This window comes from Maylandia zebra, linkage group LG20, assembly GCF_041146795.1.
Source record: "Maylandia zebra isolate NMK-2024a linkage group LG20, Mzebra_GT3a, whole genome shotgun sequence".
Taxonomy (NCBI): Eukaryota; Metazoa; Chordata; class Actinopteri; order Cichliformes; family Cichlidae; genus Maylandia; species Maylandia zebra.
In genome coordinates, this window is record NC_135186.1 from 9,269,926 (window position 1) to 9,291,230 (window position 21,305).

Below are 21,305 nucleotides of genomic sequence, written 5' to 3' on the forward strand. Positions count from 1 at the left end.
ATTGTCAACACAGAAAAGTACCACCAGATTTAATCCGCCACGCAATATCATCTGGAAAGTGGCTGATTAGCAAAAGCTTCATTTTTCCACATGACAATGACTCCAAACACACTGAGAATGAAGTAAAAGTATATCAACAGGATACCTGATCATACAATAGACCTCAGTGTTATTGAAGCATGCAAGATCATTTTGACAGAGAACAAAAAGCAGCCAACATCCAAAGAAGAGCTTTAAGAACTTTACTTTCAGTAAATCGCTGCTCCCATTTCCAAATATAAAATATAAAACATGACCGATGGGTCAGGACTTTTGTACTGTACTGCATGCTGTACAATAATAAATGGCACTGTTTATATTGTACAGGCAGTGGAGCTGGGTTTGTTGTCTTTATACTAAGCTAAGCTAGCCAAAAATAGTTTCACTGTTTGTGCATAGCATAAAGATTAGACAGCTGGATGAAGCAGTAAGAATGGCTCTGACCAAAAAATATATTAAAAAAAATCACCTATTAGCATTCAGGAATTAGCCTTTTTTTCACCTGAATACTCTGACTTTTAACTCAGTTACATTTATATAGCGCCAGTTCGCAACAAAAGTCACCTCAAGGCTGTTAATACTATGGGGGAAATACCCTACTGTATTAGAGAAAAAACCCCATCAATTAGATGATCTCCTATGAGCAAGCACTTGGCAACAGTGGGAAGATAGATTTACCGGTACCTGGTTTATTGCCATCACACATGAGGTCACACCATCAGGGGACTTAAGTCAGTGACTTAAGGCACAGCTGCTGGTGATCAAGAATTGTAAAACCCTAATAACATGCTGCTTTTATATTATGGTTTTCAGCCGATTAAACAAGGCACATCATCCAGTTATTATGAGAGTGGAACTGATCCCACAAATAAAGAGAGGCTCTTAAAAGGCTAATAAATACTTGGAAAACTCTTTTTAGCATTGTATTCCAATTCAAATCACCATATTTAAAAGCATAAAAGTGTGATGAGTTATTGAAATTATTCCCAAACCTCGATACAAGATTTGCTCTGCTGTTATCAGCCTCTGATGCTGTAGCGCATTTTCCGTGGGTAGCTGCCACCTTTTCAGAGTGAGTGAGTGAGTCACTGTTGGAACAGAGTTTCTGAGTAGTTTTTCTAGCTGAAGGTGAAGGCCGGGTGGTGCCCCTGATGGAGGGTGATGGAGGGCGGAAGCTGAGCCCAGTGGAGGGTGAAACAGGACATTAAGGGTACAGAAGCAGGTCGATGGATCGCACTCACTCAGCAGCCAAATGAGGCATGGGGAGAGCATGAGATCAAGCCAGTGTGTGTGTGTGTGTGTGTAGGCTTACAGCAGCTCGCCACAGTTGATGTGTGATTTAAAGGCTGTTGTATCACAAACCTACCGTAATATGGATTAGGATACTCACTCTTGGCTGTTTCTTACTTTTTTCCATTTGCTTTCTTGACCACTTACCTCCCATTACGGTGTCCGTTTATCTTATTCATCATCCTTCTCTTTGATTGCTTACTTTCATCTGTTATCCTACCAACATGTTTCCCTTTCAACTGCGATTGCCATTCCTTTGTTTGTTTTCCCCTGCCTCCTTTAACGCCTCCTCACTCTTCTGTCCCGTCTTCCATGCAGCTCAGCGATCTTCAGGTTCGGCTCTCAGAAGCGGAGGAGTCGGTTCGAGGAACTCAGGAGGATCTGAAAAAAGAGAGGCAGGGTCATAAAGAAATTGCTGTTAAACTCACACAGGTCAGTTTGCACCCTTGAATACAATTGATTGTCTCAGTGATCTGTTCTGACTGGATCTAAAGATTTAACAAATTATTTAGGTGTTTTAAGAGAATGAATAGGCATTTGGTGACTGCTTGGGCTACTGTGTGTTTACTGTTGTTTCTCTTAGCTCCAGGAGGAGCATCAGAAAGCCATGCTCCGACGAGACTTCCAGCTACAGAGTCTGGGTCTCCAGGCGCGGCTTCAGAAGAAGTTGTGGTGCCAGGAGAGGACTCTGCTGGTCCAGGAGTCGCAGCACCTCAAACAGGCCCTTTTACTGCTCAGCCTCAAACTACGCTGCTTCCTCAAACAGTGGAGGCTTGGCTGCAAGAAAGACACAGAGTGGAAGGACGTCCTGGAGGTACGAGGGAGTGGAAACTGCAATCTGTGGAAGCCGGTCCATAGTTCAGTTTGCCGTTGTTTTGAGCAGAAACATTTATTTATATGAAGCTTGTCTGTGTGTAATTCTACTTTTTCTTTAAAATGTCCAAGCTTCAAGATTTAGCTTCAGGTTCCCTCTAAAATACTGGAATATGTGATCTCAGATGCTGCTGTTCTGTGATTGGTTCTTTAGATAAACAGCCTGAAAGATCTCTACCTGCTACTGGAAGAGGAGAACCTGCCGAGCCCTACCCACCAGACTGACAAGAGAGCTCCTGCAGACGAACAGCCACTCAGCCCGACTATAAAGGTCGGACAAGTGAAGCTCGTGCACACGCGCACACGCATGCTCGCACACGCTTACGTGGATTACTTGTGTTTCCCTTGCAGTCGAGCGCTGTGAGCAGCACTTTGGCAGACCTAAAGGTCGCGCTGCAGGACCTAAGCGGAGAGTTGCGACAAGAGAGACAAGGCTCACAGGAACTCACTCAACAGTTCGCAAAGGCCAAGGCATCATGGGAAGTGGAGAGGACCGAACTAAAGAGCCTCATAACACAGGTAAGGAGGAAGAAGTGCTGCTGCTGTAAAGAAGTCTCCAAACTGATCATTAGGACGCTAAACAAAAACGTGTTAATGAGGTCCAGTAATACAGAAAATGCATCGTAACGGTTCAATTTTCCTGTCCTGTAAACAGCTGGTTTAATTTCTACTGCTTGGAGTGCAAATTAGACAGATGTTGGCGTTTAACAGTCATGAGCTATTCATGCTCAGACTGTTGAGTAGAGCGAAAAGAATACTGAGCAAGGAAAAAAGTAGTGCAAGTATTAGGTGTAGGTGAAATGCCCCCAGGTCAAAATGAACTACTTCTAAATCTGAGTGATTTCTGTCACAAGCATTTTGTATAACCATACTGTACACCAGCTGGGCCACGTGTTGCTTTGAAGTGTCCGATAGTCTTTTTGACAAGTGGTTTTTAAAATTAATGGCATCCTAAGGGTTCAATTTCATCTTCTCCATCTGTCGCATGTTTTGTGTTTGTCCATTTGAGCTTTTTATCCCCCACCCCACCTCCCCCCTCCTGTGCCTTTCTGTCTTGTCTACAGGCAGTAAGTAATGGTTTTAATGTCTCCTCCCCCTTCTCCTCTCTCATTGTCTCTCCGTCTATCTCATAACAGCAGTCGAGGCGGTAATATTGTTAATTAACAGCCTCTGAGATAGAACGTTGGCTGTGTGTTACCGCCCAGTAATTGAGACGGAAAGAGAAGGAAGAGAGATAAATGAGAGGAGACGGAGAGGCCTCTTAATGTTAAGCAATTAAATGGTGAATGGTCCGTGCTTATATAGCGACTTTTAACCTTAGCTAGGTTCTACAAAGCACTTTACACACGGACACATCTGTCATGCTCTGGCCCACAGAGGACGATTACTATTATTTTGGTCCTGATCTAAGTTTGCAAAAACATATTTTCTATGTCCCGATGCATGTGGTAATTGCTACCCGGTTATAAGTTAAATTGTAAACGGTCATTAAATTACAAATACAGTTTGGAAATAAAGTCCATCACACGTGCAGTTTTCTGTTAGAACCTATAAAAGCACACGGTGATTTCAAAGGCATCTACAGAAAAGCACCAAACTCCACATTTGACCTGAAATGAGATTAAAATAATGCTTGATTTGGTCCCCGTTTGTAAAGAAACAAAAGAATCCAAACAAAGACCGATGGAGGCATCAATCATTGTCATGATGAGAGAGATTCAGGTCTTGCGCTGGTGTCCAAGTCCTCTGATTGGCAGCTGGAGATGAGAGCACTGTGACGTAGATGCAGGTTGCTTCCCAAGAACAAATTTACTGACACACGATTGCTGCCTTAATCAAAGATTGACTCCACCTGGCTGTGATTCATTACGGGTGAGGCAATTTATTGCATTGCCAAAGCATGCGCACACTTAAGAAACATTTATTGCATCTGAACATTTTCCACCTTATCACAAATGTTCTCAGAATGACAAACGAACATCTGTGCTACACATTTACACCCTTATTCCCCTTCCTGCCCTTTACAAACAAAGTATGTGTTACCCTGGCTGAGATGCCACAGCTGGAACCAATCTCTCCTCAGCCAGCAACACACACTGTAAAGTATGCCATCAATTTGGCTTGCATGTGTGTGAGTGTGAGTGTGTGTGCGCACATTCAGCACCTAGTCGACCACATCATTGCCAAGGCTTCCTGGCAACACGTAGTGAATCCTCCAGCTGTTGCTTCATTGGACGAGTCAAGTCAATTTCAAACTCCGTCCTATCTGTCAAACAGCTTTACTGCGAATTAGCTTCGCCATTCAGCGTCAATACACAAACACTGTCAGCGAGGTAGAAAGCATATGCAGAACCCCGAAAGCATGCAGGACAACGCCGTCTCGTTTAGTTTTTTTCTTAATCACTCATCCGTAATGACTGACTGTAGGGCACGTTATGAACACCTGCGATCTCCGTGATGACAGAGTGCACAGCGGGAAGCACTGATCGCTCGTTCATCAAATCTGTTGAGTTCCCTTCGCTCTTGCCACTCAAAAGCAGGTGCAACTCATAAGTAAAAGACAAACTGTTTTTTGTTTTTTTTAAATAAGACATCCCCTTAGCTGATCTGTCTAAAACAAGTCAGTGTAGCTCCTCCTACTTTAAAGCCCCACCCCCAAGGCAGATTTATTTTTACAGTCAGAGGGTTTGAATAGCACATGCTCACAGACATCACGTAGAGCCAAGAAAAGAAAAGAACTGTCTGAAATATAACTGAGAGCAGTCTGAAGCCTGAGCTTTTGGCTTTTAGGCATTACTTATTCTTATTACAGAATCTGACATCAGTATATGTAATTACGGCCATATTTATATGAGCTTAGAATTCGGTAGAAAAGCATAATAGGTACAAAGGTCTGGTTTGATTCAAGCAACAAGAGCTGTTTGGTGGAGAGGCTTCTTTGCTTTGTTTCCATGAGTGATGTCAAACAGTCCACAGAGACATCAGTTAGTTTAACAGCTGGTGGCTGGTATAGGATAAAGGTAATTATTAACAGATAACTTTGCTGTTTAGTAAATATGGAAATAGCACATATATACACAGTGAGGCCATTGTTGTATTTCTGAAAATATTTGCTTCTATGAGCAGTTACACATGTTCAGACTGAATATTAAGTGGGAAAAAAAAATTGAATAAAACTGCTCAAAAGCCGCATGATGAATGTGTGAAATGTGAAGGTAAACAATCTTATACCCAAAACGATTCTTTACACATGATCTGAAGTATTTTGGGGGATTCTGGTTAATAAACCACGATGTAGTGATTTACACATTTGCCTACCAAGCAGAACATATGTGGTTTGATCCTGGGAGGAGGCACTGATCCCTCTGGGGCTGCATCTGGTCTAAAAAATAAATAAATGAAATCTTCTAAATCAAACATGCAGAGCTACCGGCTGTGCGGATCCCTTGTGAATAAAGGAGTGGCCGAGAGCAGCTCTCTCATCCAACTCTGCTGTTTCATTATTAAAGTTTTAGCTGAATAAATTGAATTTGCTAACTTGTGGGTAACGAGTCATGAACCAGATGGCTCTGATGCACCAGTAAATGCCAGTCATCCTGTGAAATAGCCTCCCCCTCACCGCCTCAGTAGTAAACCTCGTTAAGACGTGGGGCTCGTTAGGCCGTCTTCATCATTAACAAGAAATACTACTTTGCGTTGGAGACATGGAGTTGGGCTTAGCATGTGCGATGGCCTGACAGTTCCATTAGCACCATAAACGGATGAATCGAAGGAGGATTGATAGGTCCGGAGATGTGTGGGTGGGTGCGTTTTGTGTGTGCGCCTGTATGTCAAACTGATGGGACCGGCAGTGTGGTGAGCTATGAGGCTCAGACAGAGAAAAAGAAGAAGCAGGACTGCTCATAAAAATTTCAAGCTATCCCACCTACAGGCTCCGTGACAGAAGGCCAGATTTATGGAGAGTGAAAAAAGGGGTGGTAGAGCTCAAAATAGAGGGTGAGAAAGCTGTGGAGAGAGGGAGAAGAGGTGAGGCTGACGGGGAGTGGGGTGAGAAAGCTTTAGAGAGGAGGAGAGAATGAATAGCAGGGAGGAATTCTGACAGAAGCGATGGCAACGGGGAAATAGAGGTGGATGAAACATAGAGACACGCTGGAACTTCCCAATTGCAAATCTCAGTGTGGTCAAAATGAGTCACAGTTTGAATCTTGACAAAGACCATTAACTGCGTGTGTTACAAAGTTTGAACTCGGGGAAGCAGCAGACTATCGTCATTTTCAGTGTTTCCAGCTTACTAGAAACAGCTTCTTCTTGGTGAATCACTGACAGGATCATGGGTGCCCAGAGCTCACAGATGCATGTGGGGAGCAAAGGCTGGCCCATGTGGTCCCATCTAACAGATGAGCCACTGTAGCTCAAATCACCAAAAAAGAGGTTTTGATAGAAAGCTGTCAAAATACACAGTGCATCACAGTTAGTTGTTTATGGGTCTGCATGACCACAGGCCAGTCAAGGTGCCCATACTGACCTCTTTTTACTGCCGAAAGCACCAACAATGGGCGGAACCGGACCACGGCACAATGGAATAAGGTGATCTGGTCTGATCAAGCAAATTTTCTTTTACATCAGATAGCTGCTTTGCCATGCTTGCCTGGTGAACATCTGGCACCATGATGCACTATGGGAAGAAGGCAAGCTATCAGAAAATCCCAGCGTAGTCGGGATGGAGTGTTGAACGGATCTGGAGTGTATTGTTACTGAGAAAAGGAGTAGTCACCATTGCCATTTTATTATTTCCCTGAACTTTGAGGAAAATCAGTATATTTTGGTGCTTACTATGTCTCCCTCTGACTTTCCAGCTCGAGACCAAAGCCAGCAAATCAGCAACAGCCATGTCCTCCACTGACGCACTGGACCCTCCAGACCTAAAGGTGGCACTGAAGAGGGAACGCGAAGAACATCAGCATCTGCTGGCTGAATCCTACGCAGCAGTGATGGACCTAACTAAACAGGTAATGCCTGAGAAAATTGTTGAGTGATGGTTAATTTTAAATAAAGGACTACAAGAAAAATATTGGATGTAACCTCAGCTATATGACTATGATTAGCCTCCTGACAGACTTCATCATTGGCTCTGATTCAGTCCCTGATTGCTTTGGCTCAACCACTCCTTTCACTTGTATCTCTTCCTTGCAGGGAGATTGAGAGATGCAGCCCTACGAAATGCAAACGTTCTTATTTAGATGAATAAATATGGATAATTATTAGTAGTGTTATTACATCATTTAATTTTCCATTTAATATTCCTTTTGTTTTCTTTCTAACTGGTGTACGGATCAGTGTTATTTGTTATTTCCTCTGAAATTTACTTAGTTGCTTTATTGCTTTATCTGCACAGTAATACACAAATGCACAGCACAGCTGCTGTGAGTGTGTGCATGTTAAATATAATCTATACAGCTACTTTCGTATGCAAAGTCGGTGACCAAGTTAGGTTGCAAAGTAAAAGGCAAATGGTAATGGTAAATGGACTGGTTCTTATATAGCACTTTTCTTCTCTGTCCGAGCACTCAAAGTGCTTTAAAGGCAAGATAATAATAATAGAAGGAGACTTTCACATAATTTCAACATCACATCCAGTTTGTTTCCTCATCCACCTCCTCTCGCCTTTCTCTTTTAACCTACCTGCGGACCAATCAGCTCCAGATCGGTGAGAGGAACTGGGGCAGAGAGAAGCTGGAGCTGCTGGAGAGATTCAGCCAGGAGAGAGCTCAGTGGGAGCAGCGACTGAGAGAGGCAACTGCGCAGCAGGGGAAGGTATGATGGGTGGGCTTGTGTTAGGGAGAAAAATGTCAAAGCTTATCTTGTGATGATAAAATCTAAAAGGACGAAGGTGCGTGTCAGAGATAAGGAGTACACTGATGAAGTATTGATTATTGGTTATTTGTTATTCCGACTTCTCAAAGAACTTCAGTTTTTCTTGCAAGCTTTGCAGCAGCTTAAATGTCTTGTCAGCTCTATTTTTGGTCTCAATGTTTTAAAAAGATGCCTTTCGGAAACTAAGTCGGCTCATTTATGCTGAGCAGGTCACGTTTACCACCGAGGCTTAAAGTTTAGATGACTACATTTGCCATCTTTGGGGTTGTTATTTTTATCTCAGACAAGTTTGGTTGATTCCGACTTTAACCACACAGCTGGTAATGTCATGATGTGAGTAAGGAGAACCCTCACTTGTGTGACTGCCTTGCTGTGGTTGAGCTGAGCTCACCGGGAAAACATAGTCAGTCATATCTGCTGATTATACACCAGCGCAGTGACTGCCAAGCTCCTGCAGCATGTCTGGGAAAGGATGATGAGGGATTGCATCAGTGGTCATTAAAGGTCTTTTCTTCAAACACACAGGCAGAAATTAAAATCCAGACACACAGACAGGAGCCTGTCATCTGTGTTTAGTTTTTTTTGTTTTGCTTTTTTGTTTTTTAGATGTTTAAACTGGTGTGTGCACTCTTTCTTGCTCTCTTTGCTTTCTAACATCCTGGTATTAATTCCTCCTCTACAGCGAGTGATCCTATTTTATTTGAAACATGGCGTTTTGGAAAGGACACAACTTGTCTTTTTGTTTTATTCACTCTGCTCCCTGCCTTTGTCTAAATCTCCTCAGTGTGTGTGCACATTTGTGTGTCTGTGTCGCACTCTGTCAAACGCAGACCTCACATGCTTGTGTTACAGTGTCAGAGCTTTCACAGATTTCTGACATTTGGTTTCAGTGCCCCCTTTAGGCCAGTTTCTGTAACGATTACTAGGATTCTTTTTAACATTACATGATAATTAAGTCCTCTTAGAATCACATATTCTATATATTTAGAAATATATTTTGTTTTCCCTGCCTTGCAGCTGAAAGTGAAAATCCACCGGTACATCTGTACAACACATCACCTGCAGAAGTCCTTTTTTCCTTCCTCCCACTGTCTCTCATTTTTATCTTACCCATGGTGTATTAGCTCCTGAGTGTGAGATCACTCCTCAAGTGTAAAACACACTGACTCAGCATTACCTTCTGTGTGTGTGTATGTGTGTTTGGATACACTTTGCCACAGACATATTATACCAGACAAGGTCTCCGCTTTCTCCTGTCAGAATAACCTATTGATGTCTTTTGGGGTGTGAAAAAAAACTATAAATAAAGAATGTTACAGGAATAATTTGTGTAGATGATGCAGGTTATTTAAATGCTAATAAGCTCTTAAAAAAGCAGATCCAGCGAGTTCCTTTTCACTGACAGCCTGGATCTCTTTTCTTCTTAAAGTCAAAGCCACCGAGCGGTGAATCGTCTCCGGACTCAGTCGTTGCTAACGGAACGGGGTCACCAAGGTAACAATAATAGATCAATTTCAGCTAGATCATCAATTTTAGCCCGTTACTCTAGTAATTTTAAAAAAATTATATCAGTGTGTTGTCTTGATAGCTAAACATAAGTTCTCTTTTCTCATCAGCTCATTGGTGAAAAGGATCAAGTCCACGTTAGAGCTGGAGTGCTCGGAGGTCAACGGAACAGCCAATCAGGGGGAGAAAATACAGCTTGCTGCCCCGCCTCTTTTCATTCCCTCTGATCTGGGCGACAACACCAGAAAAAATTGGACCTGCCTAACCAATGAGGTTAACAGCTTACTTATACAGAGCTACGGATCCATGCAGCTTATAGTATATTATTTACTATATTTACCTAATAATTAGCTGTATATATTGTAATGTTTTAGCCAAGTAAGTAGAAAGTTGTCTTATTATTCTCTTGTCTCTTGTTTCAGACCCCTAAGATCATTGACACCTGTAAAACATGGGATGGTCCCAGCGGCTCCTGCAGTCGAGTAGGATCACAGCTGGACTTGGAGCCTGTGCAGAGGAGCTACACTGCTCCAGACCGCACTGGCATCCGGATCTACTACAGCCCTCCCACCGTGAGACGCACTGATCACTGGAGAAGGAACCAGGAGGCCGAAGAGCCAGAGCACACTCAGAACGGGAGCTTCTTGCTGGAGGTGAATGGCTCAGATGCCGGCGTAGCTGCAGTGGAAACCCTGGACATTCAGCGTCAACCTGCATCCTCCTTTTCGTCCTCCTATGAGCAGTGGCTGAGCTCCCTGTCCAACCAGCACAGGGAGCTGTTGGAGAGCAGAAGCAGCTGTATTGCCAGATCGATGCCCAGCGTCATCAGTAACACTGTTAGCGGCTCGGCTAACAATGTGGTTGATGGGATGTCGCCCTCTTCTCCTTATCACACCCTGGAGATCGGAGAGATTTCAGCCAATTTAAGTGACGACATGAAGGAAATGACCAACTGTGTTCGACAGGCCATTCGCTCTTCATCTTTGGAGAGAAAATCTGGCAAGGAACCTGGGAGTCAGGTAATGCTTTTTATTAAGGTTCTCAGTTAGTTATTAAAAGGAAAACAAGTTTGTTTTTTGATTCCAATAGGGGTTCACTTTTTTGCTTGTTATCAATAAATATTTATTTTCTCCACACAGGCAGTCGCTGTGTCCACCAGGTCCACACAGACTGCAACCCAATACGTCAGCATTGGTCTTCAAACTGAGAACCTTCCCAGCAGCAGAGGCACCGGGTTACATTCCAAAGTCTGGTCTCCTCGTCCCTCTTCAGGAGCCACTTCCTCTTTGGCATCCGCAAGAACTCGGCAGATATCCACATCACTCGATAAAGTTCACAGCCGCATCGAGAGGCCGTGCTGCTCGCCCAAATACGGATCACCAAAACTACAACGCAGAGTGTCTTCTGGTAAATTTGTTTTATGATTATTAATGTCCATCCATCCATCTTCTTATCCGGGTCGCAGGGGCAGCAGCCCAGACCTCCCTCTACCTAGCCACCTCCTCCAGCTTGTCCAGGGGAACACCAAGGCGTTCCCAGGCCTGCCGAGAGATATAATCTCTACAGCGTGTCTTGGGTCTGCACTGGGTCCTCCTCTCAGTGGGACATGCCCGGAACACCTCACCCAAGAGGCGCCCAGGAGGCCCGAACCACCTCAACTGGCTCCTTTGGATGTGAAGGAGCAGCGGCTCTACTCTGAGCCCCTCCCGAATGGCCGAACTTCTCACCCTATCTCTAAGGGAGACGCCAGCCACCCTTCGGAGGAAGCCCATTTCCGCCGCTTGTATCCAGGATCTGATGATGATGATTATTTATGTATACTTTTCAAGTTTTGAGATGACTAACATTGTTGCCTTGTTTTTAGGCTCTACCTCCAGACTGAATGAGGCTTCCTCCTCCAGAGACCGCAGCCTATGGAGCCTCCAGCAGAGACCCATTGGTGGTGGTGGAGGCTCAGCCTGGGCTCGCTCCACCACCACCCGAGACAGCCCCGTCTTGAGCGGCCTCACTGATGGCCTCTCCAGCCTATTCAGTGTTGTGGAACACACTGGGAGCACAGAGTCCCTGTGGAGGGGTGACGTAGGTAAGCGCTTAACAAACCTACACATACTGTACATCAACTCTGTGATGGTCAGAAGTATTAAGTGCCAATAAAAACAGTCACTTTTAAAAAAATGACACAGGGTTATGTAGTCTTGTTAACTTTTAGTTTTACTGTAAAACCAAATTAATACAGTTTTGTGAACAGATTGAGATGTCAGAGAACCAGCTGGTTGCTAAGCTGCATCAAAAGATATTTTAATTCTTTCACAGTAGAAAAAGCACAAATGAGAAATAGTAAGAGTAAACTCTGCTAACATGAGTGCAGTTTTAAATTTTTTTACCTTTTTTTTATTTTTTGCCTTTTTTTTCCTCGTCACTTGTTACATCATACATTATCTCAGGGAAATTTACACAGAAACACTTTACAATATAACAATAGAGAGAAATGCTCCAGTTGCCATTAAGCAAATACTTGGCAACAGTGGCAAAGAAAAACTCCCTTTTAACAGGAAGAAGCTTCTCGCTCAAGGAGGGGAGCCATATATTTTGAAAGACTGATATTTTGAATCATAAGTACGTAACACTCAGTCCATAAAAACATCTGTTAAGTTAGAACTTAACTCCCTCAAAGCCTAGTTATTCAGAGAAGGCGTGTATTTGCTAACAGCAAACGTTTTAAAGAGCAGCTTCTTCTCAGAACTTTCCCAGCTAACATTTCCGCTGTACGGAAAGTCCCAAACCGAGCTGCTTCCCTTGTAGGTCTCCTTCTTATCTAAAGTGAGCACATGAGCATACTGTAGCTTGTTAAAAAGTAACTCAGCAAACATCCACTGCAGGAAAGAGGCAAGATAGACAATAGTCACCTGTACCAGTAACAATATGCAAGGAAGGAAAACCTCAAGTGTGAAACATGAACCTTCTATGTCTAGGAAGAGATGTTAACGTTTGTATAAATGTATTACTAGAAAGGAAAAGGAGTGCACAAACTTTTGTTGTGAGTAGTAATTCCTGCTCATCACATCTTGAAAATGTTTTTAATATCAAGCACGCTTCTAGCTATCAGCTGATCCTGTTTAGTGCCATACCCATTGTTGATCTCACTTTGCGTCAGGACCAAGCCAGACTGCTAGCCCAGCTCGGCACCTTCCTGCCGCAGGAAAACCCTCGGGGGTGGCGGTGTGTGGATCAGACCCCAGTTCTCAGCGGTACGGTGGCGTGGTCCAGGAATTCTTCAGGAATGTCTGCAGCAGCCGTAGCCCTGGAGGAGCCCCCCTGTCTGGGGAAAGCGCCCAAAGAGAATCTCTCGGCAACCTTGGAAGTTTGGGTGTCTTCAGCAGCGTTGATGAGCCCAAGCCAGAGTGCGTGTCAATGGCTGTTGGGGGACTTGGCACGCTGGCTGGGTTGGGTGGAGGCAACGACAGCGTGACCAGAATCGTTAATAAGAGGTTTATGAGACAGACAGCTGGGGAGGAGATGATCAGCATCATGGGAGGAGGCAAGGAAACCGTGAGCAACGCCGTTGCTACTGGATCAGGGACAGAGGTGAGGTTCATGTAGGATACCTTGGTGTTGCTTGTTTTAGACCAATAATAAAAGCTCAAAGTTTCAATGCTGTTTTTTTCTTCTTCGTTTAATTTCCAAACCCCAATATTTTTTTCGGAAACATGCAATCGACACAAGGCTAAATTGGCCTCGGTACAGTTTTAACACTTTAGCTTAATTAAAAACTGTACACAGCATGCAACAGGAAAAACATTCATACCGCCATGTTTGGAGAAATAACACTTCCATTTCCAATCTTTCCATTTCCCAGGATGCACCCTGCGACTGCGCTGCCCAGTCTGCCTGCTTTGCCAGACCATCAAGAGCATCCACTCGTCACTGCAAGCACCGTCCACAAGAGTCTTTGCCTACAACAGAGGAGAAGGCAGACACCAACAACGAGTGACAACACTACTGCCGCACGCATACGTACAGAAAGCAAACAACGATTCTTCACAGACGCTACTGCCATGAAAACACTCACTGTTGTCACATCACACACCCCTAAAACCTGCCATGTAGGCACACTGCCAAACGTAACACACACACTGATAGCACACTGCATAGACTGCTGAAAAAAACCTACTGCCACATGCGCATAAAAGAAATCACACAAACACACCGAGCAATGCATCAGTTGTCTTGGACTGTACCATTCTAATGCCAAGGACAGGGGGACTAAAACTCCTAATCAGATCTAAACAATACAAGCTACCAGCAGAGCAGAAAAGACACATGCTTTCATACATAACAGAACTAACAATGACCTAAAGAGACGCTACAAAATAAAACAAAGATGTCAGGACTGGAGCTACTAAACACCCCATCAGATTTGCACAATGACAGGTACTACAACAGAATGGAAGATCCAACTTGATGACATCAACCTGCCACCTTGCTGTTGAGCAAGCAGCCATTAAGATATAAAAACAATCAAGGTTAAGAAAATATGGAATGAAAGTGCGGATGTTTCTGTAGGAGACATACAACCATAGACAAGATATTCTTCACAGAGATATTCTGCATAACTCTGAAACCATCAATCTCCGAGATGCAATCTGGTTAAGAGCTGTGATTTCTCCAGAGATGGTACCTGCAGAGACAGTTACTCACCGAACCTTGTCATAAACACATGAAATTATCCCGCTTAGATTGATTAGCACGGTAACATTCCACCAAGTGTCTCCAACATGGATCTAAAAAAATTCTGCATCTGTTTTAAGTCGAGGACTCGTTTACAGCGTTTCCTTCCTTAAGGAAGAACTTAAAGACTGTTAGGCTGCATATCTCAGCATGACTGCACTTATTGCTAGAAACTTCTTGCTATAAGTGATCTCAGAGACGACCTCCTACTATTTTTTGTTTCTTAGCAAACCTAAGCAACAAAAATACTCTTAGGCTTGGTTTCCAAAAGAACTTTGGCCACAAATACGAAGAGATTTTCTGGCATTGTAGCCATAATTTAAACCTCATAGATTAGCGTAGGTTATTCTCCACAGTCCAGTTGGGAAATTATCATTTGGTTTGACTCTTTTTCCGCAGGCAAAAAAAGTGCCTGTTTGTTATTATCGAGATCTACCTTCGCTGATGTCAAGATTCCTCCTTTAAGCTTTCAGTGATGGTGTGATGAAGACATGGTGTCCAGTCCCACAGCACACTTTCCCAACACATTTCAGTTGGTTACATTCCAAAGTCTAAGAGCATGGCATCAGATAGAAATGCACCAATTACAATTGACCTTTTTACACCTATATTCAGAGCTAATAGGCCACAGACGGAGGCAAAACCATCACATTAAATGCATTCCATTTTCCTAGCAAAGCAAATCCAATCCATCCATATACTAACTGCTGGGTTTTGGAAGGAACCTTTCGATAAATCTTTAAAAACGTGATATTGAAGCAGCTTCAACAACAGACTAAAGAATCAGTGAAACAGTGTAGCTGAGCTCAAACTGCTCACTGTCTTTTCTGCATTCCGTTTTTTTATTTGAGGTCATGCTAGATGTGTGTGGCTGTCATGTTTTCTGGTTTATTAGTTCATAAATCCCTTTCTGGTGAAGGGCAGATGTTTTAAAGCACCCTTAACCTCCTTTGCTCTCTGACACACGCCTGCATTGCATTGTAAGGCTGCACTGGTGACGCAGTGTAGAAACCCATACACGTTTTTTAAAAATGTAGCATAAATGCAGTTTTGTAAACAACAAACTCTCAGCAGCACTGACATTTTTTACTCATCATGAAATAATTTCAAAGATTTGTTTTATTTATTTAGTATTAGATTTTTTAAATTTAAAGATATATTATTAATTTATACATATATCACCTTTTCCCCCCTAACTGACAGTTACAACAATATAAAATATATTTCTGAAGGATATATTCGCATCCTTCATTCGCAACAGAAATATTAAGGAGTGATACTTTTTAGTGGATTGAACATTAGAAAATAATGTAATTTAATCATAAACATATTTGGCAGGGTTTTGAATAACATTTTGTTTTTTTGGCTTTTATCTTTGTTTTTATTTTTTGCCATGTCTTTCTTTTTTCAATCAATAAACAGATATTCAAAGTGCCTGTCAGATCACTTATTAATAGTCAGCTCACACCAAAACTGGACTCTGTTAAAGAAAACTGCAAACCCAGCAGGCCTTTTTTAAATGAATAGGGTTGTTTTTATGCATGTAATTACAATGCATAAAGTACTTAAACAGATGTAAGAGCAGAACTTTTATATCAAGGGTTATCTGCACTGTATGGAGAGTAAATTATTTTTGTTTAGTTATGTTTATTTTTATGGACGTTTTACTGAAATTTTGCCGGTTTCTAGTCTTTCTGTCATGGTGCTACTCAGTTTAAAGTCTGCTCTGGACTTGCTGCCCTTTGACAAGGCAGTCCACTCAGTTTTCTATCCATCTATTCTAACGCGTCTCTTTCACTTCGTGTTTGAGCAGTAGACCAGCGTTTCTCGGCTTCTAATGACTCAGCAGTTTAAAATAGGGCATTACACAAACAGTGCGTGTATTTAAATAACACACCGAAGAAAACCCACAGTCTAAATGTTGCTGTCTCCTCTCCAACCCTCACAACTGGTACAAACCCAACTGCATGAAAGCAGGCGCTGCTTCAAAAGCTACGGACCCAATTACCACAAGGCTAGACTGATTTTTTTTTTCCTTTTTAACCACAGCATTACACAACATGCAGTCCTACCCAAGCAGTCTGATTGGATAAACCACCGAAAATGAATAACCCCGTGCATCCAAGTGGACTGAAAAGTCAAGCCTTTTCGACATTCCGTGACATTTCCGTAATTTAAGGCTTTGCAGGAAGGATGCACTGATAGTGGAAATGTGTGCCAACAGCAATTTTTAGCATAAACGTCTGGCCAACTGCCGATGCTGACTCTTCATTATAAAAGAATAACTGAACTGCTGTAGACCTACTCTCCCTCACGCTGTCATTTTACGTCTATGAAGCACATACAGGAAATGAACTGAATCCTAAAACATATTCTTAATAAGAGAAAAGCAAAAGAAAGGGAGCAAGACCTAAAAAGGAAAGATACTGGTGCTGTTGATCAGAAACATGACCAAGAATGATAAATAAATACTGGAAAGACTTGTGACATATTAAATAGATACCACAGGCTCCGAATGGCAAGAAAGTGAGGTTCGTGCAACTATCTATAGAAGTCCTGTATTACATTTTTTTCCAGTCATGAGGTTAAATATGCTTAAAACTGGCTTTGACACATTTGTGACTAAGTTAGCAGTCAAGTGACTAGCTATTGTACCCGCTAACTACACTGATGACTGTGTAGACATATTAGTAATGATGAGCATTGATAAAACTGCTGCGCTTCTTTTCCATTCAGTGAGCTCCTCATACGAGAGGTCTGTGTATCCATTAAAAAGGCAGAAGCTCTTACACTGTGGAGAATCTAACAGGAGCAGACTATGTCGGAAATTAATCTCCGTGGCATGTCTGAAACGGCCACAAACCAGTGCTTAAGTCATCCCACAGTCTGCCCCACTAAACACTAGAATGAATAGGCTCAAACCACAAAGGAACTATTATCCTGCACTAATATGAGACTTTGCCACTATATCTTTTTTTTTTAGACATACTCCACAACTATAAAATCAATCACGGTCTTGGATCGGTTCTCGAAACCTTTTCCACTGAGTTTCAGATTCAAGCACGTAAAAAGGTGAAAGTGCCATGGATGCCGTAAGCAGGCCGGAAGACTTTGTTCTTTACTGAAATAACGCTAAAGCTTTTATTTTGAAACTCCTGATGACACACATGAAACAAAATTTCTAGATGGAAAGTTTACCGGGATCTGTTCTACCTCTGACACGTGTCATTAAACACTTTGATTCGGGTTTCTTCAACATATTGATCATCATTGGACATTTTAGCCTTATAGTCTCATTGTCTTATATGCTCACTGTCCACAAGAAGGTAACTTTAGTGCCTTTCCTCTACAAAGATGTCTCGGTTCAATTAAGGCTTATTTTTCTGCAAATGTCTGGCTCCACCTAAGTACGTTCTGTATGATGACGCCACACATAGTTACACCTGGACTTAATCGTCTTAATTTATCATCTTGTGCATTCATGTCCGGCAGTTTCTAAATGACACGCAGCCTTAGGAGGGGTTTTTGTGTGCAGACCTACAGCTGAATGACAATGTGGACCAATTTACATTTTAGTTCAATGTTTTTTTTGACGGACAGCATGACATCCTGGCACATCTTCAAAGCACGTGCATATAACTGCCACGTTGCTGCATTCGCCAAACAACAGGGACTACTGGAGTTTTATGTTTTTCACAAAAATGCAAACAAATTAATTGGTTTGTGTTCATTTAAACCATGATAATAACTTATTGTATTTTCATATTTTTGCTATTGTATTTGATTTTTATTAGAACAAATACAAGATGCAGGATGTCAGAGCTGGACATGAATATTAGATGACATTTACTACCAACTGGTTTTCTATGAGCAGAACTGTTCACCGCAAAATGAAATGAATATATTTTACCTCTGGCCTGCCTAGATTATTTCATTGTAACTTATTGTAAGATTTGGAGAAATGTCTTCTGCCTTATGTTAAATATGATAAAAATAAATTTTCTTCTCTTGTGGTGCTTAAAGAGACAAATTATGATTGGAAAAACTTGTCATAAATGCATAAATGTCTCTTTTCATTAATCATTTGTGGGATACTCAAATAAATAAATAACTTCCTGCAGGGACTACTTGGAACTATTTCCTCTGGTTCCACTGGCCAGATGTGAATTTCATTTTGAGGTCAACCGTCCCATGATAAAATGAAACGTCTCCAGTTTCTCTGACTCTGACCTCCTCAGTCAGTTGTTTCTGCCTCTCCAGCCTTCTCACCTGCCAATCAGGTGTTCCTTATGCTCCACCCCCTCAGGTTATAAGCATGAGGCATTTCAGCCACTACAGAACAGATTTGCAGGTCACACATCACCAGCCATTGACAGATGACTTCTTACAGGTTGCATGATGCAAACTGCAAGTCTTATTGTTTCCTGTGTGTCTGTAAGCCTGTCGAAGCAACGTTTTTGTTTTTTCCCCAGCTTTTTTAATCTGTTTCCATTTAATCTGTACCATCTGTTCTTATGATCATTACATGCTGGGAATCTATACGTGAATATTAAGCTGTTCATAATGTTGGCTAAACTATTACCTAGAAACTGCCTGTATATTCGCTTTATATAGCCTATACTCTTGTCTTTTTTTAATACTGCTTGATTCTTAAATAAAAGGGGAATGCTATGAAAGCAAAATAAAATGAGTACACAGTAAGAAAACATGTCCCTTGTATTGCAACTTGAAAAGAAAGGTCTGTACTCTGTCCTTGTCCTTACTTCTTTTTCTTTCTTTTTTTTGAGAAAAGCTGAATATCAACAGCTGATCTGAGCCAGGTCACTGTGGACGTATGTAGCTCTCTCCCTTTATAGGCCACACTTGAGCATTTCTTCTGTACATAGAAGCGTTTTCAAGCTGATGGAGAATAAAATGTGGCAGCCAACATTAATAGGAAGATGAGAAAATTTGATCCAAGTTGATTTTTAAAGGGGTTGGTGATTTTGTTTTGTTTTATCCAACCAGTGTAGCTTGTAAAACATGACATTAAAACTGCCTCCTGTTTGTCACAGACTTCACAAATAAATGTTTGTTGAATTTTAAAGGAGCTGTTCTCTTGTCGTGTGTACATTTTTTTTTCTTTTTTTCTATACACATTTTGACTTCTGCAGTGTTTCACTGACACAAACTCAGTTGCCGGTAGTCAAGTGAGACAGAAGTAGTTTCATATCAAGTGGATCTTTCCATCTCAGTTTGTTTAAGTTTAGGCAAATTAAACCAAGTTAAGGTCAGATCATGCAATGCAGGCACCAGTGTCAAAGACATCAAGATGCCTGCATTGCATCTTGCCTGCATCAAGATTTATAAGATGTCTTATAAATGCTCACTGCTGCAGCTTTTGTCAATTCTACACCAGGAAACTAATGTCTATAGGTAATGTCCATTTAATTTTAGTGGTTTGTTTTTAATGAACTGCACTCCTGGTTTACTTGAATGACTGGACCTGATATAAGAATTGTACTTGTTTATTGCAATTCTAGGAGTAAGAATTCAAATTGAAAAATTTTAAAAATCTAATTAAAAGATTTCAAAACAAATATTTTAAGAATTTACAGAAGCAGAAAGGGTAACGTGAAACTTTGAACCCCTCACAGTATCTTGAGTTTAGCACATAAATGACACTATATTGTTGTTATTGTGTATTTTTCTAAATGGCACAACACCGGCTTTGCCTCAAAGTTATCAAGCGCTATCTCATCTGACCACACTGGCCATAAATGTCCAGAAGCATGCATACATATACATACACTCACTGGCCACTTCATTAGTTACATCTTGCTGGTATTGATTTGAACCCCTTCTGAGTACTAAGGGGGAAAATCCTCCATACCATTACACCACCACTAACAAGCCAAATCATTGATACAAGGGTCATTGATACATTTTAATCCATTTTATTTTGTTAATGCCAAATTGTGATCCTACTTATCCAAATGTTGCAGCAGAACTGGAGATCATGTTTTTCCTATTTTCCATTGTCCACTTTTTGGGGGATCCCATGCACACTGTAGCCTCAGTTTCTTGTTCTTAGCTGTCAGACGTGAGGTCATTTGCTGCTGCAGCCCATCTGCTTTAATGTTCTCATTATGCCTTCAGAGCTTTTCTACATCCCTTGGTTGTAAGTGCTTGTTTGAGTTACTGTTGCATTCCTCTCAACACTATCAGGAAGTCTGATCATTGTATGACATAAACTGGGCTCTTTTTTTTATAAACAAAACTGAATTGAAGAGGTGTACCTAATGAAGTGGCTTGTGAGTGTAGAAAAATTGTTGAAAAAAAAACAGATCTTACTGACATGCTTAAATTCATAAGTATTTATCATCTCTGGTAGGGGATGCAGAAGAGCTTTAGCAGTGCTCCATCTGATTAGGTGGACTGGACAGATGGTGTTTTATTGAGACTCAGCTTTTGGAAAATGCACACAATATAAAAGCTCTAATTATATAGGAAAATAATTAGGCAGCAGTTGACTTCCTGCTCCCTTTAAAAAACAGCCAAAATTGCTTGCTAAACAACATAGCATTTGATCTAGTTTTGTGTGAAGCTATAAGAGTTCTATTCCTTTGTCTTTAAACCCCCATGTGGCTCTGAGTGACAATAACACTGTGTAGGTTGGAAGGAAATAAGATCGAATGAAATGTGAATGTGATCAGAAGGATAGGAAGAAGAAAATATCTCCAAGGAATGGAAGAGGAACAACAAAGAGTAAAAAGCTCCTCAACAATGTGTGAAACAATCTAATCCATCAGTCTTGTTTGTACGACTAAAGCAGAGGAAAGTGAAGATGGACTCTCGGGCTGCCGAAAAGCGTTGCAAAAGAAGATCGTGAGTGGGAGTAAGGAAGAAAGAGTGTTTCCTGTAGGATCCCTGTGAGGCTCTATATAGGAACAATTATGCTTTGAGTGCACTAATAACATCAGCACACTTTCATGCTCACAAGAATAATGTTAACG

The 21,305-nt window shown here is 41.7% G+C and overlaps 1 protein-coding gene across 2 annotated transcripts in view; it reads left to right on the top strand.

Moving 5' to 3' along the window:
* mtcl2 (microtubule crosslinking factor 2) overlaps positions 1-19,396 on the top strand; it is an 89,015-nt gene extending 69,619 nt beyond the window's left edge. For both annotated transcript variants that reach the window (XM_004553988.3, XM_004553987.3), the window contains exons 12-24: positions 1,648-1,761; positions 1,913-2,143; positions 2,357-2,473; positions 2,554-2,721; positions 7,059-7,211; positions 7,900-8,016; positions 9,506-9,570; positions 9,693-9,855; positions 10,005-10,601; positions 10,722-10,989; positions 11,447-11,665; positions 12,737-13,167; positions 13,439-19,396. In XM_004553988.3, coding sequence (XP_004554045.3) covers positions 1,648-1,761; positions 1,913-2,143; positions 2,357-2,473; positions 2,554-2,721; positions 7,059-7,211; positions 7,900-8,016; positions 9,506-9,570; positions 9,693-9,855; positions 10,005-10,601; positions 10,722-10,989; positions 11,447-11,665; positions 12,737-13,167; positions 13,439-13,573 — 2,778 coding nt within the window. In that variant the 3' untranslated portion in view covers positions 13,574-19,396. The remainder of the gene's footprint in view (positions 1-1,647; positions 1,762-1,912; positions 2,144-2,356; positions 2,474-2,553; positions 2,722-7,058; positions 7,212-7,899; positions 8,017-9,505; positions 9,571-9,692; positions 9,856-10,004; positions 10,602-10,721; positions 10,990-11,446; positions 11,666-12,736; positions 13,168-13,438) is intronic.
* Positions 19,397-21,305: the final 1,909 nt, after the last annotated feature.